Source organism: Anabas testudineus, chromosome 22 (genome assembly GCF_900324465.2).
Source record: "Anabas testudineus chromosome 22, fAnaTes1.2, whole genome shotgun sequence".
NCBI classification, from domain to species: Eukaryota; Metazoa; Chordata; class Actinopteri; order Anabantiformes; family Anabantidae; genus Anabas; species Anabas testudineus.
The window spans coordinates 8153134-8174781 of NC_046630.1; the positions used below are offsets into that span (position 1 = coordinate 8153134).

The window sequence follows — 21648 nt, forward strand, 5'->3', positions numbered from 1 at the left end:
GGCCAACTAAGCAAGCAAGGTCAAGCATTTCCCCTCATGAAAAAATATCAAGGGCAGAGTGAACAGCTTGCTTTTGTCTTGAGTGCTTAACCAAGAGGTGGAAGGAGTCATTGAGGGGCTACACAAGGGAAAAGAAATGTATCTGTAGGATGCATAAATATGCATATTAAAATGAATGAATGAATCAAATGTAGACGGGTAAGAACATAATATACATTAATAACATGTAAATAGTATTTATATACATTTCAGTACTAAATAATTTACATATTTTACATAAACAATAAACCATAGGGCAGTTTGTATTAGTCTGAAAGATGGATTGGGGGGTATTGAACAGATGATTGTACAGATGAAATAATTTGGGAGGACCACAGAGAAAGGGAGAGAGCTTCTCTCTGCAGTTTGAAAGGTTTTGAATTGGGAATACTGAAGGAAGAATGTGGACTAAAGTGATTAGATGGAGAAGGCTACAGAGAAATAATAGGTGTGTGTCACGGGTGCTGGGGGTACTATACCCACCTCTGTTTTAGTTTCATTGTACTGCTGTGGGTAATGTCAAGATTTGCATTAATTAAATCTCAGTAGAGGTTTATTATGCAGCAGAAGCAGCATTTCTATGTCTGTAGGCAACTCTCAACTCTTTTATTTCATGTATTCTTATTTAATGCATTATTCTTTCATGCATATCAATTTAAAAACGTGAAGCAGCTGCATTGTTAACTTCATCTTACATTGCTTTATTTATTATAAACTTGTTTATAATAGAGGGTAGGCAGGTACAAGTAAATCAGATGCACAACAGATTAGATTGTGTGCGCTAAAGATGATAGTAAGCATGGCAAAATTGACTTTTTCAGTCTTGACCATGATGTGTAAATTGTACATGCGAGACCATCCATGCCAGTTGCAGGTAGGATCTGATCAATTTTTTGTCTAGTAGTTAGGATTTTATTAGTAAAGAAGTTCATGAAGTCATTACTCCTGAGAATTTAGAGGATACTAGGCTCGACAGAGTTATGACTCTTTGTCAGCCTGGGGTTGTTCTTATTTGCCTCTATTAATGAGGAATAATATGTGCATCTTTTATCTTAAAAGACTTTAATCGCTTAAATTAAAAAAGAAATTAAAGAGTGTTTTATCTTGGGAGCCTGCAAATTATAAATACAGCTTTGAACTGGTTGGAACAAAAATGTTGTTATGATATGACAATATCTTTGATCTTGTTTCAGAACCTTTAGTATTCCTCACACACACTTCTTTTTATTTTTGTCACTTTCTGTCCTCTGCCTTGTAATAACTTCTAGAAGCAGGAAAATTGGATTTTGTTGGCTGAGTTTGAAAATATTATTTATTTAATTTTTAACACAGTGACACATACCATACATAGATGCACACTATTGTGTATGAGCTATGTATTTACATGTGTTATGCCCTCTCTGTGAACTGTAAGTACAGTGAATCTAAAGTAAAATGGTTGATGAAATGTTTAAATGTTCTTTAGCAGAAACAAAGGTTAAAAATAACAGCAAATACTGTGTACAGTTGAGCCAAGAGGCTCTGGATATGCTAGTAAATCTATGAAGAAAAAATATTGGTATCACATACAGAAATCCATCACAGACTGTGAATTGCAGATGAGCATGTGTTTGATAATACTTGTATTTACTTGCAGTTATTGTAAGAGATTATTCCCCCTTCAAACACCCACACATATTGTACCCCACAGCACTATTCTAGCACATTAATAACACGACCATGTATTCTGCCAGGATGGAAACTATTAAAGGCACCGTAGCATGTCATGTTGACATGAATCTTTTTGTATGGGTGTGTTTGTTCTCGATGATAACTATCAAAACTATTCAACCCTGAATTCCTTAGTAAATGTGATGTGGCAGTTTGGCGTCGGCATATATGTGAAGAATATCTGACATGTTGCTAGGGATAATCATGTGCTTCTTTTTCACCACAGCAGTATAATCTGTAATCGGTTTACTGCAGGACTGGAAAGGAGGGTCGACTTTGAATGATGTTCCCGCTTTTTTTTTTTTGCTTGTGTTTTCTTATAGTTTCGATTTTCTGTGAATTTTTTTTCCAGAAAACAACTTGACTTTTTGTTCAGTCTCCATTGTTAACAAAACCATGGTCTATTCTGATATCATGGGGTATGGCAACAAAATTCCTCCTGCATTGTTGAGAGGGGCGTGTTGTGGATGTACTAGGTTTGGCCTTGTGCTGTACGCTGCTCTCGCACAACAATGAAAGTTGACAAAAATTGACAGAAAGGCCCTTTTTAATGGTTACCAGTAGAACATCATAACATCGTGTCATAACAGGAAACGTGTGTATTATTAGAATGTAAATTGAAGCCAAAAGGAAAAAAAACAAAAGAAAAGAAATGCTGTTATCCCAACTGATGACATGACTCTTAATCAACTCCTACTTTAAATAAAGAGACGCTAAGGCTCAGAATATGGCTCACAGCAAAAAGCACCGCATAACATAATCTACTCCTACACATGTTTCATTTTGCTCCTGATGCTGCAGCCCCTTCATAAGCTCTCCAGAAAGTCCCCACCCTGTCTTTTCTGTAATTACATTCTCCACCGGCGGAGCCCACGCTGCACTCTGCCACTGATTTCTGAGAATGGAGAAGAAAGACACTAGAAAAAGGAAAATATTGTGCTGACAAATAATGGGATGTGTTCTCAGAGTACATGGTGTGGAGGAGTTAGGTAGGGCTAGAGGGTGTATTACTCCCTGGAGGAGGAGGAGAGGATTAAGGGGAATCTGTTCTGACAGTAAAAAGGTCTTACTCCACTGTAAGAGACTTTTTTTTTTTTTTTTTTTTTTTTGCTCCCAGACAAAAGAAGAGCAGGATTGTGTTTGACCCTATGTAATCCAGAATCCTCAGTTATAATGTACGATTGTTACACGTGGACCTTTTTCTTCTTGTCAGTAATCCCTACATGGTTTTCAGTTGAGAAAGAAAATACTACAATACTACTTTTCACTTTGCAGCCACTTTATAGAACTGCAATATTACAGCTTACTCCCTTTTTTTCTATGGTCCATCTTGGTCCAGGTGTGTTTGTCATGTTCAGTAGGCTCTGCTACCTGTGATTGATTCATTATTGTCTTCTACATAACTGAGGGAAAAAAACTATGTACACATGCTATTTTTTGTGTGTGCGTATGCGTGATTGAACACCTATACATCCATCTGTGTGTCTGCGTCACAGGTTTGTCTACATGCTTTTACTTTATCAAGTCAACTTATTTTGAAACGCCACCAGCTGGCCTTGCTTTTGGGCTGTCATCGAATCCACTGCAGTAGTGCTTTCCCCATTATCTATCACTCATCCTACCTGCCTCAGTGCCTTGGGACATATACTTGCTATATTGCTGTTTTCTCTGGGGAGAAAAGATAAATTCAAGCTTGTCAGGTGTTTAATACAGTCAGTACCTTTACTATTTGCTCTCTGTTCCTTTTCCTCAAACCTGTGTAATGTATATCTGAAGATACAGATCAAGGGAAATTTAATCTAGCTTATCCACTTCTTGTGTTTCATTTAATTATTTTTTCCAACTTATCAACCTTTGTACACACAAGTTTTGATACATTATTTGCGTTCCTAATAATCTTTTTCTCCTTTTTGTGGGACAGACATTTTAATTGTCAGGACCTTAACACCACTGACGTTTTCACTGTCTGTGTAATAGCAGTACACAATGCAGATATTTTCCCACTGCCTGTGGATACATCACTTAAATTGACACATTATATCCTCTGGAGCTACTGTATTGCCTACAAAGAGAAGAAAACGGGCGCATTGCTGTTCTTGTCTGGTTGTTAACATAGTGCATAACAGCAGCACCCTCGATGTGCGATAGATTGATGGCTTGTCAGAAGAGACATCCGCAGGGCTGCCACAGCTATCTAAAGATGTGTTCTCTGTCTTCTATCCAGCACTGGGTCTCCAGGGGCTGCCCATGCTGCTAATAACAAATTCTGTCTCTATTACACGATAGTTTAGAAAAGAAGAGTCTAATCACAGAGCTGGCACCACATGTTCAAGATTTAAGAAAAGATGTGCTGCATGTCAGCAGGAATTACATGCACTCCTCAAAAAAAAAAAAAAAAAATCATTAAATCCAGTGTCACATGTGTTGGAGTTGTGCACTTTCAAGTTTGAAAAGGTTAATTTCACTTGATCTTTCCTTGAAGTAAATCAGCTTTGAAGAAAACTCATTAGCCACCTTCCCACGTTGCACCTGATGTAAAGACATTTACCACTTGTGTGTTTGTCTCCTCTGTCATTAATACTAATACTCTGGTTCACTAATGGCAGAATATCCATCGTAATGTCAGAGGTTCATTTGTTGTGACTGGTCAACTACATTCTGTCGTGTTTTTCTCCACTTTTCTTCTGTCTCTTCCTCCCTCCCATTCTTATCTGCAGGTAACAGTATACTACACTCGGCTGCAGACAGTGTGACAAGTGCCGTACAGAAGGCCAGCCAGGCTCTGAATGAGCGCGGTGAGCGATTAGGTTTGGCCGAGGAGAGGACTGCTGACATGATGAACAGTGCTGAACAGTTTGCTGTCACTGCACACAAGGTGAGGCAATATGCTACAAGATGCATGGTAATGCATAACATTAAGGTGGGCTCACTCTATGTGTTGTAAAATAGTGCATTGAATTTCCACCTTTAAGTCCCGCTTCCTGTGTTGCAGTATGTCAAGTCAATGTATAAATCATTATTAGTTCAGCCAAAAGAGCAAATATTAGACTTAAACCTGAGGGTATTTGTTAGAGCTCCACATAATGAAGCTACTCTGCTCTGGCGAGTTAATTTCTTTTATCTTTCACTCGTTCATTCTCCTTTGTAGTTTTTTGTAGTGTTCAGGTATACTATAGCTGTTTAATGAGGAGGCTATTAACATTATATGATTTTTCTTTGTTGCAAAACAAAAGAAAACTGCTTTGTAGCAAGCACATCTGATTATGATGATCACAACTCTCTTTCTAATAGAACACAGTATATCACACACCTCTGAGTGGTTGTATTTGTGGAAAGCCCTCACTGACAGATGTGGTAGTATGTAGAGTAGTATGTACTTCAATTGATTGAGTTTAATAGTCATCCACTACCCACTGAAATGACGGAAGGATGCATGATGCGATAGTATTGATAGCAGCATAATCAAAAGACATTCGAGGAGTCTTGCACTGCTGCCTTACAGCTCATAGATGAGCTTCCCCACTGTGATGAATTACAAAAACTGCGATGAGCATATAAAAACTTTATGGCTATAGTGGTTTCAGGAGAGAATGACTGTCGAACCCCCGTGAAGATTCACTCATTTCCAAATGTTTCTCATTTCACTTGCTGCCATTATTGTTTGGTTTTTTTTCTGCATTCTAACGTATGTGTCTCATGCATCATCATACGTCGCCTTAATGATGCTATCTGATAAATGCAGCTGGTAGCTGTACAGATGGAAAGAGAAGGTATTTCTGCTAGAATCAGCAGAACAGTCTGCATTTTAGCACTTACGTTTCTGTCTGGAGGGCTCTGATGATTTAACCTTTTTGTATTGTCCTGCTTCTGCATGTGTTATAAGAGGACCTCTGCACACAGTGTCGCTTTAAAGGCTAGCAGTGCTACTCATCTGCTGTACTTTGAGATGTCACCTTGACAGTTTTTCTCTTCATTCACTTCTGCAACCCCTTTTCTACGTCTCACTTTGTGATTTAGTTGCGCCTCAGTATTAAGCAAGACCAGTCATTTCTGCGTGCTGCTCTACTACCCCCATTTGTTCAGTCTGTGGATTTGTTCTCCTTGCTCCACCCCCGCATCACACACCATACTGTGATGTGTTTGTGCGTTTGTGTGTGTGTGCCCACACGCTTGCATGCATATGTGTGTCCAGCATCCTAACATCTCCACGCCCCCTAGCTTTGCATTAAATTTGTGGCCCTGGTCATTTCTCTAATGAGCCTCCAGCCAAGACATTATAACCCATGTTAATTTGATAAATGCCTTGTCTTTGTCTGGATAAAACACTCCAGGGCCTCGTGCTGTTATAGGGTAGGAATTTCCCTATTGGCTTGTTCTTCTTTGTGAAAGATTTCTATCCAATATACGTTTTACTGATTTTATTCACTACTGTGTTTGGACTGCATTGTACTGAGGACTGTTGGCATCAATTTGTTTGTTGCTGGCCTACCGTTTTTCTAGTAGGCTAAATTAAAAAAACAAAAATCAGTGACACTGCTGCCTTGAGTTTCTCATCGTATTATCTGCAACCCCCACCCCAATTTTTCTACAGCTTGCCATGAAGCACAAGTGTTAGACCACTGCCAAAACCAACTGGGCTGGGAGGGGGGAGGTTCACCACTCTCCAGTCGCTGTATAGAAGAAGGATTGCAGATTTTATTCTTTTTAAAAAAATTTAATATGATTACTATTTGTTAACAATGTTAACGTTGTAACGTTATGGTTTGTTGTCTTCTAATGCATCCTCTGGTGGTAACACATCAAGCAGATGGGGGGGGGGAGAGGTAAACACTACCGTACTTCAGAATGTTTCATGCTTCTGTTTGTCAAGACAAGTTACAAATCACAGCTATGACTGTATTAGATAGCCATGCTCACTCAAAACCCTTTCACTTGGTGCATGCTGAGACACTAATGTGAGTATACACATGCTGACAAGTTCTCAGCAATCACTCCAAGACAGTCTCACATGTTATTATTGTTGTTAGCATTAATGAGCACTGCACCACAATTGAAGGTCAATAAATAATCAGTATTTATTTTCATGGTTCTTTGACTGTTGGGCATTGCTTTCTTTTAGTCTCTTGTTTTGTCCATTCCAGATTGTATTAAAACAGTATGAGTCGAAATATTTAACATATTTCATAAACGGCAAGTGAGACCGCTGTGGTTTGGTTTGACATGATACAACAGTGAAATATTCTAGTGCTCTCCTAAACTTGTCTGCCATTCAACAATAACCAAAACAAAACGAGATATGGCTGCCAGTGTACTTGAAGATGTTTTAAGAATAAGCTCATTCATTACAGTAATTTATGTTCAAAAGAGACAGTTCAGTAAACCAGCTTTTGCACTGTATAAAGCAAAATGTGTAATTCTTCTAGTACTATTATATCAATGTCAGTAGACCTCTAATTTGTCCCATGAACATGGGATGTTTTGAAATTACTCCTGGCTGTACTGTATCTCAACATTCAGTAGTCATACTTTGTGCTTTTTGTATAATTAGCATTGGTCTTTCTAATGATGTGTGTATTGATAACTGATTACTGTCTCAAACAGCAGCAGCAGCAGCAGCACTATCGTAGTTTGTGTCAGCGCTCACACTCACTGTAACTTTGGCTCTCTCACTGACAAGACACAATAAAGAGGTCTGTTTTTTTTTTTTTTATTGTATGTTTAATTTTAAGAAGTCTATTGACAGCTAGATCCTGCAGAACACTGTTGAGTTGATAATGAAACATTTTGGTTGCCTAACTCTTCACATGCTTTTAGTCCTCTTAACACTTTGGATGTTCATTGTTATTATAATAATAAACACAAAATTATATTAGTCTCCTTTTTTTATAACCACCACAAATCAGAAACAGAAGTTTGTATTTGAGTATTTTACTTACATGGATGTTTCTTACCCATGAAAAGTAGGCTGCAGAAAGCTTGAAGAGTGTTATTTTTCTGTCTGATTTGCTCAGTTTCACTTCACGCTTCAACAATGTTCTTATCACATTGATCTCACCTCTGTTATACTGTACAATGGAACATCTACAGTCACAATAAAATTGTTCTTTATTAGTGCCTGTTGCTGTTGTCTCATCTCTACAAATCATTATTGAAATGGTCTTGATTTGTGTAGCAACCCAGGAAAACAAAAACATCGCGTCAGAATATTTTTTTTAATTAATTAATTTATTTATTTATTTATTTATTTGTCATTCTCAAATTTGAGCTGATTGTGATTATTTAATAATTTTGCATAACTACATTCCTGTATATAAACAAAATAAGAAAATAAAAAATAAGTCTAAATGCACTTGTGCATCAGTCTTCAGGTTGCAGTAAACACTGCCCTCATGTGGGCAACAAGGCTAGTTTTCACAAATAAGTGTGACCACATGAAATTATAACAAATACTTAATTTGCCAGTACTCTGAATTTTAATTACAAGGAGTAACATTAAAAAGGAATTTAACACTAATGCATTATTCAGGAACGTTTATGGAATTGGTTGTATGGAGGACAGTATTTAAGTCTACCTGACCAAATATATTTCAGTACGATGTGCAAAAAATATACGTTATATGGATATCATTACCAGGTGCAGTGTCATTGTTCTCTCATGTATGAACATTTGTGTCAACATTTTTGCCTATAGAAAAAGATAAAAAGAAAAAGATATAAGAATAAAAAATGTATTATCATTATATGAATATATATGAAGTGCATTTCTAGGACCCTTAGCTTTGGGCCCATTCACTGTTTTCACAGATGGAGGTAATAAACTGTGGAGGCTAAAAGTTGTACTTGTAGTACAAAGGTGTAGAAGCAGTCTTATCAAGTCATCTGTTTGCTTCCTTCTTGCCACCTTCTAATAGTATTTTAATCTCCCAACGCAGACCAATCTGATAAGCGGCAGAGCAACAAACTTGGAAGCAGCGTTGAAATTCATGATTTAAAGCTTTTAGTGCTGCAAACAGGGAGTTAAGTACCCCATAAAACCTCCTGTGCAGGTCTCTGCTACCATTACTCACTGCCAACTCACGTGAATTACACAGCGTGTCATCTTTTTTTAAATCCACCTCAAGTCTTTGAATCCTTCTGTCTCTTTGCCTCTCAGCCCAAACAATAATGAGGTCTCACCGTCTACTCCTGTCCTCAGTTTGTGCACATACATTCTGGCTTAACCTGGAAGTCATTATTTGTGAGTCTTTCAGTAAAGTGATTTCACATATCCACATTTGTACATTGTTTACTACCACTGGAGGGTGTAATAGTCTTACCACAGTCCTAGTCTGTCTTTTAGTTTTATTGCCCAGTAATGTATTGATTAAAAAACTGATTATTAGTGTGCAATTTCAGTGTAATGTGTAGATTGATCGCAAGCTTGAGGCATGAATTAAGGGCAGTGTTAGTGATTACTGCAGTGAATGCTGTGACAGTAGCTTGAGTTACAGTGGGACAGATGAAGTCTCCAGTTAAGCCATCAGCCATTTTTCTAAACTGCAGATGTAGCGCAACACATACCAGCGTCTTGAAGTAAACACACCATACATTCACGCAGACAACATGGAACAAGGTAAATGTAAGAGAGATGTAAGACTTTGTTTTTAATTACTTTCTTGACTCGGCATATGAATTGCCGTTATCACTCTTATATTGGGTAACATTTTAATCTTGTGTCTGGCCAAAGTGGACTTTTCTATTTCACTCGCTGTTGTTCAGTTGAATCCACATTGGAGACACCTGGACACTGGAGAATTTGTCTAGTCAGGTGTCACCTTGAGAGGTGCATTAAAATTCCTGTCACCCAGGGAGTTGGTGTCACATCAGCAGAGGCTTGGTGACTGCCTGGTTAACTGGGCGGCTAACTTGCTTTAGGGCAACTCCTTTTTAATCTGTCAGCCTCCTAAAGCTCCACGGGAGTAATTACAAGTTACACCCAGAGGTGAAAGGGCTGAATGAATTGGAACTGCACCTCTATTTCTCATTATCGCATACAAATCTCTGCAATGATTCCTGTGTAGTCCTGTTAGTTAGAACTGGATTTCATCCCAAAGTCAGAGATTTAATAGCTTTAGCAGGATATTGCCTTGGTCCCTGAGGTATTCTGGAAAGTGGGATTCAGAGAAATGTCTGGACAGAAGTTCTACAAACTGACTCAACCAAGGGAAAGTGCTACAAAACTTTTTCATAGGGCAAGACGCACTTCAGGCTCATGGTGGCTGTATGTTCTGTGTGGTAAATGGAATCTGCATAGAGAAAAGGTAATTGTGAAAATGTTCTGATATTTTAAATGAATCTACATATTAAAAAGTGTAATACTGTGCATTTTAAAAGATCAATACTAAAGATAACAATTAAATTCGTAGAGATTTCTGTATTTCTCGTCGTGTTCATAATGCCCTTGACTATTTCACAGTATCTTTGTGTCTGATATCATCTTCAGAATGAGCCAGAAGTTCAACTGAGCAATTCTGAGCTGATTAATTGTCAACTGGAGACCAACTGCACTGATAATCAGCCATTCCAAGGTGATAAATTAGGCACAGAACTGTCAGGGCTGAATTAATAGGTGTCCACGTGGCCTTAACTTTGTACTGATCTTGCTTTTGAAACACAATTTACATTTCAAGTCATCGAGCATGTTCAGTATGATGGTCTAGAGAAGCGCATTGTAAGGGCTCTGCACAGCTGTAGTTTTATACAATATAATAGGTTTGATAATATTAAACAAAATGAAATTATTGAATTTGAACCAATATAGGAGAGAGCTTGGGAAGTCACCTCACCGCCCAGTAACTTGGCGGATGTGTAAAGAGGCAAAGTGCACAACAGCTGCTTGGTCTAATTCGGGCTTCTCATCCTCCCCATTCTCTCCTCTGCCTTTGAGTTCCTGTGGAGTGCAATGTCAGCCATGCTTGAATGATCATTTGTTATCCTGATAGGTGTCTACGTCATTTACTTTTCCTTCATGGTTTCTTTTGTCGTTTTTTTTTTTTTTTTTGTAGAAAGTTGTGGTTTGTGGCCTTTACCCGTTTTATACCATGAGCTTTGTTTTTATGCTTGGCTTTTGTTAATGTATAAATCTGCATTGGAACAGGAAAAGCTGCCTAATGTGGTTTGTTTAGTAAACTCAAAGGAATATTTTGGAGCTGAAGGAAAAGGAATTTTAAGCATCTTCACTTCTAGTATCCAGGTATACAGTGGCAAGAAAAAGTATGTAAACCTTTTTTAAATGTCATGTTTTTTGCATTAATTTGCCCAGACCTCATAGCACCTCAACAATATAGCGATGCTACGGAACGACTTGAAGAGAGCCACACTTGAGACATCCAAAGAATATGACAGAGCTAAAGCAGTTCTGCAGGAAGAATGGGCTAAAATTGCTCCTGAAGGATGTGCAGGTCTGATCCACAGATGCAGGAAGAACGTGGTTGAGGTTAATGCTGCCAGGAGGGGTCAACATACTTTTTCCACTATCACTATGAGGTTTTTATGGTTGTTCTCAATAAAGACATGAAAGGTCAGACTTTCTTTTGCTTTATTGTTTTAGGCACATTATATTTGTTAATACTCTTAACTTAAATAATCAGATCACATTTTGACAAATTAATGCAGGAAACCATGAAATTCACATACTTTTTCTTGCCACTGTAAATACCACCTTAAGCTTCTGTTGCAAATGAGACTACTTTTAGAAGACAAATGGGGGGTGGAGGAAAGACATCTGCAGTGACCCACTTCCTTGTGGACCTTTTTATGCCATTTATGTTCAACCATACAGTATACACGGGATGATTGTTCTTACTCTTTTGCTGTACAGTGCAAAACATGGAGACACTTGCTGTTTCTATACATTTGCTTAGTCTGAGATAGATGCTGCAAGAATATGGTCTCTCTTTTTACTACCACCTTTTAAACCTCGAAACATAGAAATTATAGGTGCTTGTGTGTCTGTGCGCACTTATACCGTATTGCTCATGTTGTGATGTGGCATCATTAGTGATTCAGCAGCTACTCCTCCAGTGTATTCAGCTGTCACAATATTGACTTGACTGTAGAAACAGATCAGGTTGAAACAAGCAATGACGTGCAATCTTTTTCTCTGCTGGGAGCACCAAGTGCCCCTCTCTCCACTATAATGTAGTGTTAGTCAATCAACTCATGCTGAAGACTTATAGAGTATCTCATATAGTTTTTTTATTGGTTCAGCGAAGATGTTTTTCTGTTTCATGTCAAATGAGCAGATCTTTGCTCAATTACCATTTTACTTTTTTTGGTCACCCAACGTAAACCCAATGTGGTTTCTGAAGAAGTCATGAAATCCTGTGATTTGGCTCGACTGGTGGCAGGCCGTTAATTATCCTCGTGTGTTTGAAAGAAGTGACTTTAGACGAATCAGTTCAAATGTGGTCGAAAAGCTCGGTTTTATCCTGGTCTGAACGCTTGCCTCGCTTGTCATCCGTGCCTCTAACGTGCCTTTTACAGCCACGTTTCTACGTTTCTCTGTAATATCTCTGTTGTATGAAGAGGCCTCTGATCCTGTGAGTCGCTGTTCAGAGCGAGCAGGACATTAGTATGCAGGACGCCGGTACACAGTTTTGCAGTGCAGGCTGTGTGGAGCCTCTAAATCACGGTCTAATATGCAGTAGGGAGAATTCATACCAAAAACTGTCACTTCGTGTTTGTCTATGATACATCATTGCAGGCTTGTTAATATTCACTAAATTCCACCAGAGGACTGCGGGTAGCAAGACGAGTTATAGTAAGTCTAGTGTTTTTTTCCTCTCTGTCTGGACTGGAGGTAACTGCAGTGTGAAGCTGTGAAGCAGCAGGAGTTTGCATCTGTCTCTCTATTGACCCGGGAGATTTATCTTCTGGGCAAAGAGGCGGCGCCCAAAACCGTGTGTATCAGCAAAGTAACGACAACAGTGACACTGACACCAGGGGGCGGCAATTAACATGAATTAATCATATTGATTTAGGCCTCATCCTTCCTGCTTAGAGCTCTGTCTTTCTCTGCTGCACATTCTCACACAGTGTGACGATCCCAGGCACACACCAAACCACTTATTCAGATGTGGCACTGGTTTTTCCTTACTTAATGGGCTGAAAATGATTTCTTATCACAGGTGCCCCTGAGCTGGTTGAGAGGAGGGTACAGCTCAAACAATGTAGTGAAGGATGTTGAAATAAAAACTTATAAGGTACAAAGTAACATATGTCCAAAGAGAGAAATGATCATATCGTAGTTTTTAAAGCATTATATCAACCAAGTGCTATTTTTATTAAGACACGTGTCTTTTTATGACCATATTAAATCATATTAGACCATATTAGATTCAGCATCCATGTCCACACTTGACCACTGAGGGGCACTGCTGCTTCAGCAGACTCCTGTCGAGCAGAAGAATCTTTAGCAGCAACGACCGGCCGCGACACCATCAGCTGCTCCTTTTGGTGCCAGCCCCTAAAAGTTACCCAGGATACCTAAATCTGCTGAGCTGTCTCCTCCTTCCGCTCCTCTCTTTACCGCAATATGACTTTTCTACCTAACTCCCAAAGAAACTTCTTTATATCTTTCTCTTCCGGCTATCCTGCTTTCCTTGTTCCCTCGCCCCTGTGTGCTCCATGCGTTCAATCTCTTTTTTCTGTATCTTTCTGTTTTCTTAGAGGCATCCAGTCCAATTCTGCTATAGTCAATCTAATCCCTCTAATTCAGTTAATCTAATTTTCTGGAGATGGTCACACTGCTGATCTCCACTACTGGTCCCCTACAATCTTTCTCTTCACGCTGTGATCTCTTCCCATGATCTCTTCCCAAATCCCCCCAGAGTCGGCACTTCACCACTTAAAATAACTGATTGACACTAGTGTGATTGGGTGAGAATATGATAAAACAGCATCAATATCAATAACTTAAGGAACAGAATTTAATTTGAATTACTTTGCTACGTATGAACTGAGCTGTATCCCATTTTGACCTTGGTACTTCCATCTCATACTCGGCACAGAGTATATATTAAATACTGTGTGTGTGGTATATATGCAATGTTTTTAAATTACTGAGGCAGTGAATGAATATCATTTTATATTGTGAGATGTTATTAAATTCAATCCAGTGTGATTCCAGGATGCTTTGGTATAGGAAAAAGGAAAAAAAACAAAAGCGAACATTGAGATTAATGGCTGTCTTTTTATTTAGTGTTTATCAAGCAGTTCCTGCAACCTTAAGCTCAGATGGTTTACACTTCAGATTTGGTTTTAGTCATACAGTACATTGACTAGGACACGTATTACCCAGTGCAGTGTCACCCGTGTCTCAGTCAGTATTAGAAGCTACAGTACATGCGTGTTTCTGGGATTACCAAGGTCTATTAGCAGATAAGAGGGACTTTCTCTGTGGAAATTGCCAGAGATAGGGTATGTAGGTTAAACATTATGCTTTTTAATCACATTTGCAGATAAGCTTAGTGTTCTTTGCATCTTGCTGCACATTTTAATACTTGCTCACAGCATCACAAACACCACTTGTTTCATCTTTCTCTTCTGCTACCACTCTGCACGTTGTCTCCCTGATTCATTCTCTTTGCTACATCTATCTGTGGCTCCTGGCTGCAGTAAGTCTCTGAAGCGATGTGTCAAAAGAATGAAAGCATGTTATGCTTGTTAAAAAAAACTTTTTTTTTTGTTTTTTTTTCATGCACTTCTTTAACCTGTTATCATGTAAAAGTACAAAAAAGAGAGGAAAAACACCCAGTTGGCAGAAAAGGCGTTGGCTCAAACAGAGGATTAGGGTTAGTTCAGCCAGACATTGACAGGATGTGCTATAGGTAAGTGGGCCGAACAAGACACACCCTTGTGTGTTTGTCCTCCCTGATGGTTGAAGGGAAAATGGACATAATATTCTCACGTGTCTGTCTCTTTTCCCCCCACACAACTGTCGCTTTCTCTTTTTTGATCCTACATTTCTATTTTGCCATCACCTCAGCTGTTTTTTTCTCCAATTTACTCACCACCTATGGTCCACTAGTGGATTTATAGGTCAACTGTCTGACAATTTCAAGTCTATCTTATTTAATTCTCTCCCAGTGGGTGTCAGGAAAACGAGTTACTTGCTGCAGCTCAGTTCTTAAAACTGTTACTGCATGCTGTCTGTTGGGCTGGTAGACTGCAGGAATGTATTTTGTGTGGCTCTGAGTTCTGGACAGTGAGACGGGAAATACATTATCTAATGAAAAAGATGTTGGAGGCCTTGGTGGCGAATTAATTGATTAATTTATGTGAGGTGATTGGAGATGATCAGCATGCTGATGTGTCTTTTAGTGGCCCTTTTATTGGCTGTGCAATACCATACACTCTTGTCTACATCTCTTCTTAGTCTTCTGCTCCGCTGCTGTCCTTAGCTGCCTTTTCTTCTTCGGTCTATCTTCTTTTCCCCAGTGAAAAATGGACGTGTTCAGGATGACTGCAATGCAGCTGAAACAACAGCAATGGTCTGTCTCGCTGATCAGACCAAAGGGAGGGTGTCCTATCATCCAGGGCTATGTGGAGGTTTAACAAGACCCCGTGCTTTCAAGATCTGGATTGGACTGGGTCAGCTGAGCTGGCGGGCCAGCCGCCCAGCCTAGATCCTCAAAGATGTGCAGAAGAGAAACACATTGGTCCTGTCTCAGCATGGGCACACATACAGAGAGAGAGAGACAGAGAGATAAAACAAGACAAATACACACACACACACACGCAGAAAAACAGGGAAATATATTGGGAGAAAATTAACACGCCTAAAAGTAATAAGCTTTCAGCCCACACTGCAGTTAGACAATGTTCATGCTGTATAGAAGTCATGCTATTGATGGCACCTTAACAAAAATAAAATTTTCACAGATCAGAACATTGCCTGTGTTTTCCGCTGTCTTACACTGACCCGAGCGCCTCTCACAAAATATTGTTTCCAGAGTTGAGATTTGCTCTGACCCAGCATGCCTTATAGTCAGAGTCTTGTGCAGGACTGTGACGTGCTGAAAATACACTGAAGATACATACAAGAGTATTTCCATTTAATACACTTTTTTCCTTATCTTTGCTTTACTTTTGTTTTACTGTATGTAACATGTTGCTTTCTAAGGCACATTACAGCACAGAGGAGCTTACAACACTCAAAATCACACCGTGAGCTTTTAGAATTAATACTTAATGAAAACTCTCTGCAGATAGAAACTAGTGTAGATATGTTGATTTAAAGCTTTATACTGACCCGAGTTCCTCTCAGAGCAAAGAATGTGTGAATGTATGTTGGTGCTGTGACACAGATATAAAAGGTGCATTTAAATATTGTAGCTATGGCAATACAAGAATTTCTTTAGGGATCTGCTGAAGTTGGTGGCTCTAAAATCATAATTGTTTAAAGGGTTTTTACTTTTACTGAAGAAACATGATCTGCTGAATCTTTTCTTAAATTGCAATGTCTTTAAATACTCACGTCAACTTGTCAACACGTCTGTGATTGGTTAATGTCACAGGGATCAATTTGGGCAATGAAGAAAAGGATATGCAGGGCATTCAGAAAGTATTTTGATCCCCTTTTTTTTCTTAAATTTTGTTATGTTGCAGCCCGATACTACATTTCTTTTTTCTTTTTAATGCCTCTCTGACCTTCACTCGTTTCAGACCTACGGGCCTCAGACGCGCCGCCTCAGTGATCAACCCTGTCTGTGACCTGCTGCCTCTCAGCTTGGGATTAGTGACAATTGGTGGCTGTAGAAATGACTTTTGAAACACACACCCATTCCCCCTGAATTCCCTTGTCACAGCTTTGTGATAAAACTGTGACTACAGAAGCACTCAGAGTGGGATAGAAGGGTAGTTACACCATGCATTCATATTTTAGTAGCCACTGAGACTGACTTCAAGAAGAGCACATTCAGTACGCTCATGCACTTATAAATACTAGCTGTAACTTCTGAATCAAACAACCACACTAACAATTTCACTCTGGAGTCTATGATCACTTGTGTTTTAATGATCCCCCGCTTTATTCAGCAGAGATGTGTTTTTCCTACTTGTTTTTCCAGAGTTGAGATGTGCTCTGACCCAGCATGCCTTAAACTGACTTATAGTCAGAGTCTTGTGCAGCTTGTTACATGCTGAAAATACACTGAAGATACAGAGTATTTCCGTTTAATACACTTTTTACCTTTGCTTTACTTTTGTTTTACTGTATGTAACATGTTGCTTTCTAAGGCACATTACAGCACAGAGGAGCTTACAGCCCTTGAAATCACACCATGAGCTTTTAGAATTAATACTTAATGAAAACTCTCTGCAGATAGAAACTAGTGTCGTGTAAATCTCACATATGTTGATTTAAGGCCAGACTGTGAAATAATTTAAATACAACATTAATGTAGACAGTATAGCTTCTGTGATATCAGCTGTCAAACTTGTAGTTATATCATTTCCCACATTTCCAGTCCATATTTTATTTTAAAGCCTTGTGTGGGCTGTTAAAATAATATTCCAGGTCAGGAGCTGTAGTTTTAGCTAGAACATTGACTACATGAATACATAATGACTGCTGCTATGTTAATTCATGTTTACACTGTGATGTATTAACTGTAATGCTCTGGAGTGGCACGAGTCGGTGTCTCTGATCCGTTTATCTGTGCGTCTTCCCCTCAGTAAACGTGTCATAATGGTCTGCCATTTTAAAATAGGACACACCTTGTTTCCACTCAAAGCATCTCTCTTCTCACTTGTCCCCAGCTGGTCTGGATAAAGGAATTTATTCTATTCTTATCCCACATACTCTGAAATATTTGAGCGGCATTCTCAACACCATTCTCCAAATGACCTTAGCTTGTATACTGAGATTGCATCTCTACCCCCTCCATTGCTTTCCTGACAAAGTGTCAATCTCTCTTGTGTCTCTGTTAGCCTCAGACTGCCATCAGTGCCCCCCCCCTCCCCATTCCTCCATCCCTCCTGCTTACCTCAATCCCCTGGAGAAGAGTGATACTGCTGATGCATCACCACCCAAGATAATTTGTTTAAATGACAGATTAGGAGCGTAACTCAATTTGTGTCTGATGCAGTATGTAGTGTTTGTTACCAATCTAATAAAGTCAACCTCTCTGCCCCTTTTGCGTCTCCTCAGCCCCTCCCCTCATCTGCACACCCTGCCCCCTTGCCTGTATCTGCCGCAATAAGCTCCCAGTTAAATGAGAAGGAAAGTGGTGCAGTGTAGAGTCTTGTCTCCGGGGCTGTAACACGATCGCATGCAGAGGCCACCAAGGCCTCCATGGTAATTGAATTGCGAGGGCAGGAAGCTGCGAGTTTTGGCGAGGCGCTCATTGACTCATTGATCGGCGCAGAGGGGCTTCAGAAATATGCCTTGCACTTGCGGCCAATCAATCAAACAATTAAGCCTAGTCTGTGCAGCAGGCTGTGCTCCATTTAAGTCTAACCTCCCAGCTCCTGGTGCTGCACATTCCAAATTAATTGCTTCTTGCTACAGAATAGGCCCACCACCTCCCCTCGTCTGCCCAGGCCTCTCTACGTACATGGGGGGGAAAAGGTAACTGTGACTCTGCATTTGGCTCAGTTCCCACCTCTGTAAACCGTCTGCGTCAAACCGTGACAACGCACACGCTCTCTGCTCTGCACTGTGTGTGTCTGTCTATGCAAATTGGATGCCCACCTGTCCTCACTTTGTGTAAAGCATGTTTTTTGATTGGATTTTAGCAGCAGAAGCAGCAGTTACAGTATGTCAGCTATTTAGGAGATAGGATGGAAAATGTTTCTGTTCAGTTAAAGGGGGGGCAATCAAATAAGGAGGAGGAAGGGGAGTAATCATCATGGTCTTTCCTGCAGCATGCCCCTCCTCCTTCCATCTCCTCCATCTTTCTCCTCTCTCCTCTTCTTTTCCACTCCCCCTTCATCCAGTCAAGCCAGGTCCCACGATAGCGTCAGGAGGATTATTTCTCATTCATGGCTTTGTGACTGAAAATCGCTGCTGCACTTCTTTAGCCATATTGCAGTATCAATTTTGTTCACTATGGCAGTGTCCTGTCACCTTAAGACTGCGCCTTCCTGGCATGCCGCCTCAGCTAGCATCTGTCAGGGGGGACTAGTGGGGGTTTAATGTCTCTGTCTTGCTTACACTCAGCCTCTTTCCTTCTTCCTCCCTCCCCCTTCTCTTTCCTTCTTCCACTTGTCCTCGTCAGATCCCCCCTCTGCTTTCACCATCATTTTGGTGTGTAAGATAGAAGGGTTTAAGAGAGACTGTAAGTCTAGTGTGAAAACCCTTAGGTGTCTGCTGAAAGTCTCTGCTCCCTATCCCCTTACTGTTGCCCTTCTGTACCAGAGAGGCTACTGGCATGATATGATAAATCAAAGGTTTCTCTTTTTTTAGGAATGTGTCCTTAATCTTTCCGAATGGCCACCTGGCCTGATTTGTGACCTTGAGGATATATCTGATGCTGGCAACCAATAGGATGTCTCTCTCTCTCTCTCTCTCTCTCTCCCTCTCTCTCTCTCTCTCTCTCTCATAAACACACACACACACTCACATACATTCATCCATATGACAAGTTGTGCATTTGTTGCATGGGTGTCCTTGGGGTGTGAATGCACGCAAAAACACACAGTCAGAGAAGTGAAGGACTTGGGATGTCACCAAATAAAGATTGAAGATATTGAGGAGTAATTCTATCATCATGGAGGCATCTGATATAAACAGCCAGACACAGACAGACAGACTCATTTCATTGCATTGAAAACACTGCATTAAATATTTTTTTGCATTTAGCAGATGTTCTTCACCACAGCTGTGTATTGTGAATACAAAATGTCTTGCTCAAGTTTGAATACAGATTAGCTGATCTGCATTTCGGAGATGTATTCATTGCATATATACTTTGTGATTTCCCTTCATAAAAGAAGCGTTTAGGTGAGTACCATTTGTATAGATGTTTAAAATACTTGATGATGCTTGGAAACAATACTTATTGGACAAAAAATACACATTTGTAAATTCAAACCATTATTTGATGCCATGCTTGGTTATGAATAAGTTACTTGTCATATAAAGGGGAACTGGGGAAGAAATTCCATGTAATTGGAATCAAGTTAAATTATTATAATTAGCCATTTTATATTACTTGATGTGAGTGGTTTCTTAATCAAGCCAAAGTTTCTCTAATTGTGATCACAAGACAATAGAATTGCATATTTGAGTAACCAGAATTGATTCCAGTGTTGATTGTATGATTTGTTTTCTTTCTTACATCCTGTGTCTTTGATAGTTAAGAGTAATCAGCCAAACTGTCATGGTGGCTTCAGAGAGAGGGGTAGAGGAAGAAAGACAGCAACAGCAGGTGTGGTGTAACTTTTCTGTGCTTCCAAGCAGCTTCAGTCTTCCTTGAGTAGAACATTTGCACCATATTGAAATCATCCCAAGCACGCCAGAAGCTTATTTTAGCTGGGCTGTGTTGATCTTGTGCCAAGTCATTTTTGATAGGATGATGTGTCCTTCAACTTGTGGAGCTGTTGATTCTCTGAACTGTAAATCTTGTGTTTTGAAAACTCACTATGCGAAGGAATAAAAAGCTTCTCAACAGGAACCATTCTTGCTTACAAAAAGCAAAAAAATTCTCAAGGTTTCTGATTCACAGATGCAACAAAGACGAGCTGCGACCATGTGTTGTTAAGTTCTCTAGAAACCGACCTTTAAATAGTTAATCTTGTGTTAGATCTTTAATACCTTTAGGAGAAAATGTATATCTCGAGCTTGGCTGGTGCCTAGTCACACATATGTTGACATGACTTTTATCTTCCTCCCAGTCTATTATTGACAGACACTGATTTGCCAGATTGGACTTCCTGTCCTGGGGGTCCTGATCAGATGTCCACTAGAGAATTACTGAGGATGATGTGCAGACTGGCTGATAGCAACAGCTGGCAAGGACTGAATAGGAAAATATAGAATTCATGTGCTGCCTTAATAATTTTTTTCATCTTACTATAAGCTACTAGAATAGTCCAACTGATTAGTCACTGAAAGAAACCTTTATTATTCGCACAGTGGGGAAATTGCATTGTGAACAGGGTTCGGTGTTCAGCCTCTTGTCCAGGGACACTTCGACATGTGGCCATTTGATTTGCATATTTTGAGAAACCGTTGACCATAAAGTATATCTTGCTTTCTCTCTCCTCCCTGTGCAGCAGTGACAAGCAAAAGGGAGCTGCTAATGACTATCGCACTTTCAATCTCCAATTAGCTAAAGAAAGGAGCTGGTTAATTGCTTCTTAAAATGTTTGTCAGCCAGTCCTTCAGGCTCTGAGATACGTTTTGTTGCACTGGGAGGGTGATTTTGTCAGCTGATGTTCCTGGGTCCCCTGTACAGTCCACAAAAACTGCTCTGTCTGGACCTATTTCATTTACTTCTTTCACTCCCGGCATTAATTAATATTAGACATGACCACAGATTGAGTAGTTTAATGTAACTGGTTGCATGTATTGTGTTATTCTCTACATCCAGACAATTCAAATAATTATCCATTTATGTGCTATCTATTTTCCTCTTGCTGTATCATGCTGTATTTGGTGCACAAACACCAATTGGTGACTGCCTATTGTTGACAGTAGTTATACTTTCACACAGTCCAGACCAGAATTGTGAAACTTTTCATATCTGTGTCAGGGGGAATATAAGACAACAACTGGAGCGCAAAGTCATGGAAACAGCAAGGAAGATATGTCCAATTATTCTGGAAGGTAGACGGGGGTGTAAACACTTTGGCGAGCTACAATAATTTCGGCTGCCTGACTCATCTCAGCACACTCCAAAACACTCCACTGGA

At 39.7% G+C, this 21648-nt stretch overlaps 1 protein-coding gene across 3 annotated transcripts in view; it reads left to right on the forward strand.

The window, feature by feature from the left end:
* The window catches only part of stxbp6 (syntaxin binding protein 6 (amisyn)), a 46387-nt gene extending 39353 nt beyond the window's left edge, over positions 1 to 7034 (forward strand). For all 3 annotated transcript variants that reach the window (XM_026339874.1, XM_026339873.1, XM_026339876.1), the window contains exons 5-6: positions 4467 to 4624; positions 6341 to 7034. In XM_026339874.1, coding sequence (XP_026195659.1) covers positions 4467 to 4624; positions 6341 to 6364 — 182 coding nt within the window. In that variant the 3' untranslated portion in view covers positions 6365 to 7034. The remainder of the gene's footprint in view (positions 1 to 4466; positions 4625 to 6340) is intronic.
* Positions 7035 to 21648: the final 14614 nt, after the last annotated feature.